We start from the raw sequence: 12,235 nt of genomic DNA on the forward strand, positions 1-12,235 counted from the left end.
GTAAGCACATCTTATGCCCTATTGGTGAAGCTATTCATTCCTTTCAAGCGTATGTTTCTTCAACTAGAAAAGGGAACCAATCTATCCAGTAAATTTAAATCATACACTGACTTATTATCACACTTTGATTTGACATTTAGAAATCTTCAGGTATGGAAGAGTAATTTAAAGTAAACATGAGGTATCCAGTGTGTTTTTAACAGGAATTCTGTCTTTGTTTTTCTTGTATGTTCATCAGAGAGTAAAAAGCCTGCTGTGTTTGACGTAAGGATCTATTGATTTAGGCTTGGACGACTTGTAGGAAGCAATCAAGAGGTGGCGAATTGATTGACTGTGTTACTGATTTATTCATTCATTGAGAGGTCACTCCACTGGATTGGACAGCAAGTTGATGGGATCTTAATTTGAGAATTGATTGCTTTGTGTCTCTTGAATACTCCTCATTTTTCTCCAGATGCTGCCGCTGGCGTTTGGAGGGCTCGGTCAGGTCGAGTGAGCCTTTCTGATGGCAGCCCTGCGCGGACAGTCACAGGAGGACCAGTGTCCATGAACACAATTACAATGACCAAATCATGTGTTCAAAATTACTCGCATTCAATATTGATTTTCTCTTAAGGTACATCAAGTGTCCAGCATGTGCACTCTGAAAAGTGCAATTGACATTCGATGCCATGGATCATTAAGCACAGGTGACGTCTGTGTGTGTCAGTATTGATGCACATGCTGCATTTATTTGCACGTGCATCCATGTGTAAAAAAACACACTGAATCCAATGCACATGAGCGTCACATGAGGAGGTAAATTGCCTCCTTGACCTCTACGTATAGGACGCTGCCCACCTCTAAGAATCCCTCGCTACATGACTTTACACATGAACAAGCCCACATATCTCAGGTCTTTGAAGAAGATCACACAGAATGCAGCTTGTCTGAGTTTAGTTTGGGTTTAGTACATGAAATCAACGGTAGGGTTTTTTAGCTGCAATCTGAGTTCAACGTAGTCCCTGCAGGCTGGCTTCAAATGCCAAGGACCAAAGAGTGCCAGTGGAAGAGATCACAGATTCCAATATCATCCTTTAAAAACGCTCATGTGATCTGGTACCTGCCCAAATCTTTCCACAGGAACAATAATGTTCCAGCATGCATTGTGCAGAAGGCAGAGAAGAAGAGCATGGAAACGCAAGACTGACACATCTCTGTATGAAGTTAAGAATAATAATGATGATGATGAACTTTGTTTATATCATACTTTTTTAAAAATATTACAAAGTGATTCCAGTGTAATTACACATGAATAGAATCTAATGAAGCTAATGAAACACAAATGCACGAACACACAAACTGACAATACTCCCTTGCATTTATGCACATATCTATTTGAGGGTTGTAGCTCAGGGTAGAATTAAATAGAACAGAGTAGAACAGAGTAGAATAGGACAGGGGATTCTCTCTGTCTCTTTCCCTCGAGACACACACACATATTACACCCATACACACACTTCCATCACCTCTTGCCTGTTTCCATGGAGACAGTAGTGAGCTGTTTCTTTCCACTAGGATCACACCGTCTGTCTTGATCACAATACATATGCACACACACATGCAGGCACACACACACACACACACACACACACACACACACACACACACACTGCAAAGTGAGACATTTTTCAGTCTTACCAGATCTGCCTGTACTTAGTCTATGTGATACTGTCCTACATGCTGTCAGGCTTATCCCCACGTGCGCATGGTCGTATTAATCATGAGTCATCACTCTACAGGTGCTATGTTGATGCTATAATAATCTATTCCTCTCTGTTTAAGTCTCTAATTTGTCCAATAGTCTTTTCCAGATTGCACAGATTCATTTTTATGTGATTATTGTCAAACAGCATTTTAAAGAGCATTTTGGCTGCGGGTTCGACTCCCACCTTCGGCTCATTTGCTGCGTGCCGTCCCCTCTCTCTGCCCTCTTTCCTGTCATGTCTTCAGCCGTCTCTGTCAAAGCAAAAAGAAAAAAAAAATGACATGCATCAGTTTTCAGGTTGAGGGGGGTTGTAAGGATGAAACAAGCTTTGAAAAACACACAGTAAATGGCCGATAAATAAAAGTGAAACATCTTGTGAGTGACCTGGCTGAGGTGAGGTAGCTGTCTGAGCAGTGCCCACCCACTCTGGCCTGCTGTAGCCTTTTGGTCTGGAGGATTAGCTGTACTCGACAAATATTCTTTTAAAAGGGTGTTTTCTGCTGCCCCACCCCTGTACACTTCCACCCCAGTGTATAACTCCACAGTAATTCGGCATCAGAATACCAAGGTTCATCCGAGGTTCCATGCTGACAGAAACCCTCTGAATACAAAACACTTGTTGTGTTTCAGCAGTTGTACAGTGTGATCTTGAATATCGTGATTAGAGGTCATCATGGGATCACGGGTTAGTCTAAAATTCTGAACGTTTTCTCACTACTGTCTTAAGCAACTGCACGACTTTCACTTCCTCCTGCGCCATGACACCACTGCCATGTGCAGGCACTGGCTGCATTACAATCTGTTGTGTACCTGCGTCCAGCTTTCATTTGCATCCTGTGCACAAGCACCAAGCTCAGCTACACCATTAAAATTTAACAACAGCTGGCAGGCATGTAGCCACGCCTCAAAGCTTTTCAAGTGAACACGTTACAGCTCAGCAGCAACAGCAACCACACTTGTTCGCCCCTACCCTCTTCTTTAATCTGCGCCAGATCCATGCATGTTTGACTCGATCTAGAGAAATGTGGGACATGGAACATTATGTGCAACAACACACAGTTACTGTCGTGGACAGGGTCTCTTGAAAGAATGGAAAATACCAGTAGAGCTGTCATGAACCGTTCCCACCTATTTATCACACCCACAGATGACAGCAGCGGCTCAGGACAAAAAAAAAAAAAAGATGTGGGGGAGATCAGCTTTATTTTTATTCTGGTGAGTTCTACATGTTTAATTCCTAATTTGTCTGTTCTAATCCCTCTGTTTTTTATTTTTTTTTTTTCCACCGACTGATTCTGTTTAGATCTGCTCTGTATAATTCCTGTTCTGCTTTATCTGCTTATATTGAAATAGCATAAAACATACATACACACAATAAAGACACTATGACACAGCACACTTCAAGAGTGTCTTTGCTGCTGATTGCCAGCTCTGGCTGGTTCCAGCTGCCTTGCAGGTCAAAGTTCACCTTTGTTCATCTGTGACCTGAGACAAAGTGTTTTGATGCAGTATTCTGTGAGCAGGCTGCATTATTGCCCTCATAGACAATTTACATTAGATGAAAGGAAAATGTGACCATATCTAAGTTTTACACTGACCCCAGACTCACACCACATGCAAAACATCAGCAACACGTAAACGCATGATTGAGCAAAGCTGTGAGTAGTTGCAGCAAGACTGTCTTCCTGTCTTTGAAGTGAAAAATACTTGTTATCTAAAATGATGCTGTGGTGCTGCAAGCATTGTTGGCACAGTGCAGACTGTCAGAAGGCGTCAACCTCTATCCTACTCTCCTAATACACATTATTTCAGGTCTTAGCAACTGCTTGTGCATTTCAATCAAAGCAAACCAAACCTGACCTAACCTAACCAGAAGAGGAGCATAAAATCTTTGTAATCTTTGGAAACTGCAGTGTAACAGCAGCCATGTCACACAGAAGAAACACAAAAACAAACAACACAAGGACATTCAATGAGATTAAAAAAAAAATTAAAAACTATATTCTTAACTTGAAACTGAACTAAAACTAAAAATGAATACCATGTTCAAAAACGAAAATAAATACAATAATAGTGCCTACTCATGGGTAGTTATCTCTTGGCAGGGGGCTTCACATCCGATTAATTTCCCGGCCTTTCAAATAAGAACTCTATTCTCTTAAAATTCAGTAAATTGATTATTAAAAAGTTTTGCAGGCCTATACTTGATACCCTGCTCTGAACTCTATGGAAAGAAAACCTGTAGATTTTTACAATTAGCCAGAAACTCAAAGTTGTTAAAGATCTCTAATGACGATTTTGTTGATTAATTGTTTATCTGTTTTGATTTAATTTGTGTCTTGCGTGCTCCGTGGCTCAATACTGTATGTAGGTTTCCACACAACGGAGCTTGTTTGCCTTATAAGTTGTTTTTTTAATGACCAACTTTGAAAAAAAAAAAAAAAGGAAAAAAAAAAAAGAAAGGATAAAAGTAAGTAGTAAAGAGACTTTGGCTGAAAATCTGTGTGGATTTAATGGTAAAAAAGTCACAGTCCGATTTAGTTCCGTTACGTTCGACACCTGACAGGAAGAGGGCGCTATTTCTCTGGTCGACAAGTGGCAGAAAACGAAACAAAAAGCACCAAAACAGAAATGGCTTTCAGATGGTCTGCTGCCAGTGGCGAGCTGTCCTGCCCGGTCTGCCAAGATACGTTCAAAGACCCTGTTCTCCTGAACTGTAGCCACAGCTTCTGTCAGGCTTGTGTGCGGAAATGGTGGCGAACGAAGCGGACACGCGAATGTCCCGTTTGCAAGACGGTGTCTTCGACTAAATCACCACCGCGTAACCTGGTGTTGAAGAACCTGTGCGAGGCTTTTCTGCTGGAGGTGGAGTCTGGGGTCGTCTGCCCCCTGCACACGGAGAAACTGAAGCTCTACTGCGAGGACCACCGCACACCTGTTTGTGTTGTCTGCAGGGATTCGACCAGCCACAGAAACCACACGTTCACACCGGTCAACGAGGCGGCGGAGTTTCACCGTAACGGCCTCCAGGAGCATCTGACGCCGCTAAGGGCCAAAGTGAAACTCTTCCGTGAAGTGAAAGCTACCTGGGAGAAGACTGAGGGAGAGATTAAAAACCAATCTCAGCGCACGGAGGAGACAATAAGAGAGGAGTTCGATGTACTTCGGAGGTTTCTGCTTCAGGAGGAAACTGCCAGGATTGCAGCACTGAAAGAGGAAGAGGAGCTTAAAACACAGATGATGAGGAACAAGATTGCAGTTGTGAGCGAACAGATAAACTTCATGGAAAGTACCATAAAGTCCATAGAAGGAGGGCTGAACGATGAAGACACGTCATTCTTGCTGAAAGTCGATGCAATAACGAAAGAAGTTCAGCGCCCCCTGCCGGATGACCCAGAGCAGGTCACAGGGGCCCTGATCGACGTTGGCAAACATCTGGGGAACATGAGCTTCGACGTCTGGATCAAGATGAAGGACATAGTGTCATACACACCTGTAATCATGAACTCCAACACAGCCAACGAGGACCTGCATTTTTTTTTTCAAGCAATGGAGGAAAATAAAATAATTGAAGATAAGATAAGAGATAAGAGAGGACTTTATGGATCCCACACCGGGGAGATTTAGTGGTTACTGCAAGCAGGTTACAAAAAGCAGGCACAGTGACATAAGAGGTTAAAAAAATAAAAATATAAAAGTTTACAGATACAGGATAGAAAAACAACTACGTCTATGTACATTTCTACAGGTTATTAAAAATAGTAAGTGCTGAAGAATCCTACTGCCATAAAAAAGTACTGTCGCTAGTAGTCTTATTTAGGAAAAATAAGCACTGACATGACATGTATTGCACTTGAGAGTACTGTTGCACCTGAGTCACTATTTCACTTGGGAAATGCTGGGTCTATGTATATGCACAATTATATACAGTTTATAAGAATACAGTTGACAATATGGATAATAAATACTGTTGTTGCACAGTCGAAAGAAGTATACAACTTAGAAATTTAAAAATTGCACCAGATGAGATGGATTAATGTGAGCAGATATTAGCATTACAGCATATATTAGCCTTGAACAGTAGTGCAGTAGTGAAGGCTGTGAATACTGAATAATATTCAGGTTGCATATTATGCAACCTGAGCCAAACAATGAATACACAATTACAAAAGAAATGTTGGCCTTGTTTTCAGCAGTATTGGGAGTATTTGATATTAGTACTTGTATACTCACATCCGATTAATTTCCCAGCCTTTCAAATAAGAATTCTATTCTCTTAAAATTCAGTATATTGATTATTAAAAGGTTTTGCAGGCCCATACTTGATACCCATGCCAAGAGGTGCATGTCAAAGTGATCAGTGATATTCACCGCCTCCACTGATTTCTTCATATTAGATTCTATTTTGATAATTATGTTTGAAAGTGATGCAGAACTCCTGCACACACCACAAAACATTTTGGGATGTCTAACATGATTGGTTAGAAACTGAAATATTTACTTTAGCCACCTTTTCATGACATTATGTTGTTTTGGACTCCATACTCAGTGACAGAGATGGTGAACTTTTGTTAATCCTGTGTTTTTCTCCTGGGAAAATTTCTTATTCATGAAACAAGATTCCTCACTGCAACTCCAACCCTCATCTTCCAGTGAGAGCTGTTTGTCTTCTTCTGCTCTGAACTCTATGGAAAGGAAACCTGCAGGTTTTTACAATTAGTAGGAAACTCAAAGTTGTTAAAGATCTCCAATGACGATTTTGTTTATTAATTGTTTATCTGTTTTGATTTAATTTGTGTCTTGCATGCTCAGTACTGTATATCAAGGCTTGTTTGCCTATAAGTTGTTTTTTTTTTTTTTCATAACCAACTTTGGGGGGGAAAAAACGGATAAAAGTAAGTAGTAAAGAGACTTTGGCTGAAAATCTGCATGGATTTCCGTTCCGTTACGTTCGACACCTGACAGGAAGAGGACGCTATTTCGCTGGTCGATAAGTGTCACAAACCGAAAGAAAAAGCACCAAAACAGAAATGGCTTTCAGATGGTCTGCTGCAAGTAGCGAGCTGTCCTGCCCGGTCTGCCAAGATACGTTCAAAGACCCTGTTCTCCTGAACTGTAGCCACAGCTTCTGTCAGGCTTGTGTGCGGGAATGGTGGCGAACGAAGCGGACACGCGAATGTCCCGTTTGCAAGACGGTGTCTTCGACCAATTCACCACCGCGTAACCTGGTGTTGAAGAACCTGTGCGAGGCTTTTCTGCTGGAGGTGGAGTCTGGGGTCGTCTGCCGTCTGCACACGGAGAGACTGAAGCTCTACTGCGAGGACCACCGCACACCTGTTTGTGTTGTCTGCAGGGATTCGACCAGCCACAGAAACCACAGGTTCACACCGGTCAACGAGGCGGCGGAGTTGCGCCGTAACGGCCTCCAGAAGCGCCTGATGCCGCTAAGGGCCAAAGTGAAACTCTTCCGTGAAGTGAAAGCAACCTGGGAGAAGACGGAGGGAGAGATTAAAAACCAATCTCAGCGCACGGAGGAGACAATAAGAGAGGAGTTCGATGTACTTCGGAGGTTTCTGCTTCAGGAGGAAACTGCCAGGATTGCAGCACTGAAGGAGGAAGAGGAGCTTAAAACACAGATGATGAGGAATAAGATTGCAGTTGTGAGCGGACAGATAAACTTCATGGAAAGTACCATAAAGTCCATAGAAGGAGGGCTGAACGATGAAGACACGTCATTCCTGCTGAAAGTCGATGCAATAACGAAAGAAGTTCAGCGCCCCCTGCCGGATGACCCAGAGCAGGTCACAGGGGCCCTGATCGACGTTGGCAAACATCTGGGGAACATGAGCTTCGACGTCTGGATCAAGATGAAGGACATAGTGTCATACACACCTGTAATCATGAACCCCAACACAGCCAACGACGAACTGCACCTGTCTGAAGGTTTGACTGCTGTAAGGTGGGGACCAAAACAGCCTCTCGCCGTGACTCCAGAGAGGATGAAGCAGCACCGCAGCGTCCTTGGCTGTGAGGGCTTCAGCTCAGGGAGTCACAGCTGGGACGTGTACGTTGGAGACAATACAGTATGGGCACTGGGTGTGATAGCACAGGAAACCCAGATGAAGGGAGACATACTGTCTGGGCTGTGGATGGTGAGGTTTTGTTTCGGTAAATTCACAGCGTTTTCCCCATCGCATCGAGTGTCTGTCCTCCCACCGATGGAGTGGCTCCACAGGGTCAGAGTGCACCTGGACTGGGACAGAGGAAAGTTGTCCTTCTCAGATCCAGATACCAACACCATCATACATACCTTCACACACACATTCACCGACCGGCTGTTTCCGTACATCAACACCTGGAATGACCACCCACTGAAGATAATACCACTGAAACTCTCTCTGATTGTAACACGGCGGTTGGAGAGCTGGAAGAAGATCATACTGATTCAGTGATGTACATACTTGCTATCAATGCTATCAATGTCAGAGTGGCCTTAACATTGAATATGCACTGTCAAGGTGTGCTTATACCATACTTAATGCACCTGTGAGGTAAAATGCTGAAGCTACACTGGGGACCTTTTCTCACTTGGTAGCAGGGAGTTACTTTGAACTTTGTCACTTTGCTGTATTTTTCTGTATCTTACACTTTGCACTATTTTGCACAGTGGTGGACACATGCTGTAGTGTTCAACGTTTTCTACTGATTGAAAGTGTCTTTCCTTTTTTTTTTTTCCGTTGTCCTGTTAATTCCACATTTGTAGGAATATGTTTAAATGGAGCCATTTCTGTAAGTATAAAGTTATAATAATGTATAGTTTGCTACATAAAATCAATAAAACACTTCGCAGAAAAGAGTGAGGAATATGTGATCAGGCTGTGTGAAGAGAAACTGCTAAACAGGTGAATTCTGTCACTGCACTTCCAGTTATGCTTATTAATCATGCTAATTGGTAGGTATTTTTCATATTTTAATCCCGGTTTATTCTTCATCTTGTCAGTCGTGTCTAACGCATGATAAATACTAATGCTAATGCTTTTCATGCTAATAAACATACCAACAACGTCAGGATGAACTTTTGCAATTTAATTAATGTGTTTTTCTGCTTAACATCTCAAGAATGCTGCGTTTTCTGCTCCTAAATTTATTTCACATAAATGATTTCCATCATATAAAGGCTTTGAATACGTTCACCTGAAAACACCAAACGAAACAGACGTGCTACTTTACAGCCTACTGTCGTAAAACTGTCGTGCAACACCACGGCGACAGCTAAGTCGCTTTACGTTTAAAACTTCTCTGGTTTTGTCATATAACTGTTCCGACCTGTGCCGATGTCCTTGTAAAGATGTGGAGAATATGTGAGTTCAAAACATGTTTGCTCCCTTTGATGACAGTGTTTATTGTTTGTTTTAGCCTCCTCGTGTTTGAATTCATTGAGGTAATGGTAATGGCGTTTCCTTACTCGGTCAGTTAGCTTAAGGTCACTGTATAATGTAGATAGCATGTAATGAAATACTATCTACAAGCTCACTTCATCCGTTTGTATCGGTGGAGTTAGTTAACGGGACATGTAGGACATTTTAACGTCGTTATATAGTGTTTTAGTGTCATGAATGTCTGTAGATAATGAGTGCTTTTGGCTAACTTCATTTCGGCAACACTGGGAAAATGCTGCATTTTGACACGGTACTGTCATGCTAAGTGAATATGTAGATTGTATTGAGCCGACAGTGCCAGATAAGAAAATTTGTCTTCAAGACCTGGAAAAGACTACATTTAAAGTTTACCATGATGTTACGTAAACCAGCACCCTACTTTGTCACCGATGAAATGAGGCAAAATCCCTGTAGTTAGCCTCGTATCAAATTATGGTCTGTTGAGTCGATAGATTTCCCAGCGTAACCTGAATGCAACCCTCAAGCTAGAGCTGCAGCGCTTGTCAACTATTAAATTGGTCGCCAACTGTTTTGATAATCGAATTAATCAGTTTGAGTAATCTTTTAAGGAAAAAGTCAACATTTTCTGACTCCAGCTTCCACAGTTGTTGCTCATTTGTAGTGAGATATGCTATTTTCCTATACATGAGCTTTATCTGGGGACTGGACCATATATGATGCATTAGTTGTGTCAACTATTATCTTCCCATCTGGTGTTTTCTGTGTTAACTGTAATGACATCTTGACCAGGCGTTATTGTGTATGCCTGAGGCTAAGTGAATATTGTCTGTGATGAAGGAGATGTTACGGAGGCCTTGTGGTTGAAGAGCATATCCCTTCAACTGGACAGCAAAGGTTCAAACCCCTGCCTGAAGTGTTCTTGAGAAGCCTATTTAATCTCTGGTGAAAGGGAGAGAATTTTACAACAGATATCTACAATATGTCATGTTTTTACTGAATTCGCTCTGCTTTTCTGTGACATGCAGGCCTGTTGGTATAGTCATGAACGTGTTGTCTGCCTCCTTCACAGATGCCACCTACTGAAGTCTGCAGCACCTCACTGACACCAAAGCAATTGAAAAGAAAAACGTGACATGGCGTCTAGCTTCCTCAAGTACTCAGTGCTTCTTCAGAAGTACCGAACTCCGCTGGTATTTGCGAGCTGTGGCGGGGTCTTTGCAGCCAACTTGTTCTACCACGTTTTCCCTGACGTGTCCTACCGTCCACTCTATCAGGCCTGGTACAAAGGACAGCCAGTCACGCTGTCTGAGAAGCTCGAGGATGTTTTCCAGCAGGTAGACTGTGTGTATATGCAGAAGTTTCAGTTGAGCTCTTTTCCTCTCCTCCTTTCTCCTCTCAAGGTTACATTTAATCACAGTTTTTGTCACGTAAGTTAGATTTGTACAATTGCTTGTAGATGGTGAAGGTGAGATAAAGCACCCAAAGGACATGACACCCAGAAATGAACTTCATTGCCAAATATTGGACTATTGAAAAGCATTGTATTTGAGCAGTCAGTTATGTCAGGGTTGTTGGAATTATATCCGTGCACGGCCTTTTCACAGTAGTTGAACTAAGAAGAAAGGTGCATAAAAGGATACAGACCTTTTCATTTAATAAGTACAGCACTCACAAAAATTTCATTCACAGAACAATTAATTCATAGTTCATGGAAGAGAAACAGCAGTGTGCAGTCAAAAAAGTGACAAAATCCAAATTCACTGTTGTCGTCATTTGTAGGTGCTGAAGGATTATGGTTTCAGCTCACCAAAGAATTTCTCTGCCTTCGCCTCCTTTGGGTTCCATCCGGTTGGTGCTGGTGTCCCTTGGCTTCCTGCAGGGGCCCAAATCGGCATCCCAGCAAACTTTAACAGCACGCCCGACGACTTGAGCGGAATCACCAATCGTACCATTTTCATCAACGGCAAAATGGTGGACTGGAACAGTGATGCTGGCTCTGCTCTCAAGGAGGCGCTGGTGTTTTCCCTCGAGGCGCAGAAATTTGCCATAGCAAGAGAGGTGGCCCGTCTGCAGTCCGGAGGACCTGTTCTGAGTGCTGCTGTTGCCCCGCTCTCTCTGGGTGGGGTTTGGGTGTACAGTGTGGTTCTGAAGCAGGTGATGGGGCTCCATGCCGGGCCTGCGCTGTTTCGCGGGATCGCGAACCTTGTGGCGCTGGGGCTCGGTGCCGTGTCCTACTTCCTCACCTCGGACGCTGTCGGTCAGTGGACTGACTTAAGGTCAGACCAGCGTGCAGCGGGGGTGTCCCGTGATTATGCCAAAGGAGGGGTAGAGTTTTATGATAAGATCCTGTCCAGAAACAAGACCCTGCGCTCCCTGATGGGACAGAAAGGAGAGGACATGTATGCTCCCAGCGGGAACTTGTTTCCTGCTCACCTCCTTCAGCTGAAACACACACCATACACATTGAGGAGGGATGGGATCCTCACTCTGCTGGAAAAGGAGAAAGTTTGAAAAGAAATTGTGTGTTGAGAGTTAAGATAGATGTCACTGGGCCTCACCTGAACATGTGATGATCCACTGTATGTTCTGAATAACTCTGAATAGACTGTGGAAAAATAGCAGGGAGGGAGGGTTCCTGAATTTCTTTTAGCTGCAAAAAAAAACCCCAACTGTCCAAATGAATCATAGAAACATGTCATCTCACATGTGCTGATGGATATTTTGTGGAATATTTTATGATGTGAGGAGCGGTTCAAACTACAAGATTCACCTGTTTTTTATGCTGCAAAGACAAACTTTAGATGGTTTATTCTGGATCTGGTGTACAAATAAACATTTCTGAAGCCTGTTCAGAGCCTGTGATGAAATGGATGTTGGTGAATAGACATGGCTGAATGGTCTTTGTCATGCAGAATTAACTGTTATCATATTTTTGCTCTCGATGTTACATGTATAACTTGCTAAGAATGACCGGTGTTGGAAAACACTCATTTTCACACGTCTGTTCACCCAAGTTCCCAAAAACTTATCTCCTTACATACAGTTATTGGCACATGCATACATAGTTCTGCTTTTATTTGCCAAGTTT

At 42.7% G+C, this 12,235-nt stretch overlaps 3 protein-coding genes across 5 annotated transcripts; all 3 read left to right on the top strand.

The window, feature by feature from the left end:
- The first annotated feature begins 4,378 nt into the window (after positions 1-4,378).
- On the top strand, positions 4,379-5,375 carry LOC143330732 (E3 ubiquitin-protein ligase TRIM35-like). The gene has a single exon (XM_076747477.1). It carries the CDS (start codon positions 4,379-4,381, stop codon positions 5,372-5,374), a length of 996 nt encoding a protein of 331 aa, XP_076603592.1. The 3' UTR covers position 5,375.
- Positions 5,376-6,757: 1,382 nt separating this feature from the next.
- LOC143330731 (nuclear factor 7, brain-like) lies at positions 6,758-8,748 on the top strand. The gene has a single exon (XM_076747476.1). The coding sequence runs from the start codon at positions 6,778-6,780 to the stop codon at positions 8,197-8,199; it is 1,422 nt and encodes a 473-aa protein (XP_076603591.1). The 5' UTR covers positions 6,758-6,777; the 3' UTR covers positions 8,200-8,748.
- A 240-nt stretch (positions 8,749-8,988) lies between these two features.
- tmem177 (transmembrane protein 177) lies at positions 8,989-11,996 on the top strand. Of its 3 annotated transcripts, none has more exons than XM_076747478.1 (3): positions 8,989-9,108; positions 10,217-10,481; positions 10,927-11,996. In XM_076747478.1, exons 2-3 carry the CDS (start codon positions 10,281-10,283, stop codon positions 11,656-11,658), a joined length of 933 nt encoding a protein of 310 aa, XP_076603593.1. In that variant the 5' UTR covers positions 8,989-9,108; positions 10,217-10,280; the 3' UTR covers positions 11,659-11,996. The 3 variants fall into 3 exon arrangements, with proteins under 3 accessions (XP_076603593.1, XP_076603596.1, XP_076603594.1); XM_076747481.1 differs by having other exon boundaries at positions 9,039-9,112; positions 10,240-10,481; XM_076747479.1 differs by lacking the exon at positions 8,989-9,108 and adding an exon at positions 9,201-9,436.
- The last annotated feature ends 239 nt before the right edge of the window (positions 11,997-12,235 follow it).

This window comes from Chaetodon auriga, chromosome 13 (assembly GCF_051107435.1).
Source record: "Chaetodon auriga isolate fChaAug3 chromosome 13, fChaAug3.hap1, whole genome shotgun sequence".
Classification (NCBI taxonomy): domain Eukaryota; kingdom Metazoa; phylum Chordata; class Actinopteri; order Chaetodontiformes; family Chaetodontidae; genus Chaetodon; species Chaetodon auriga.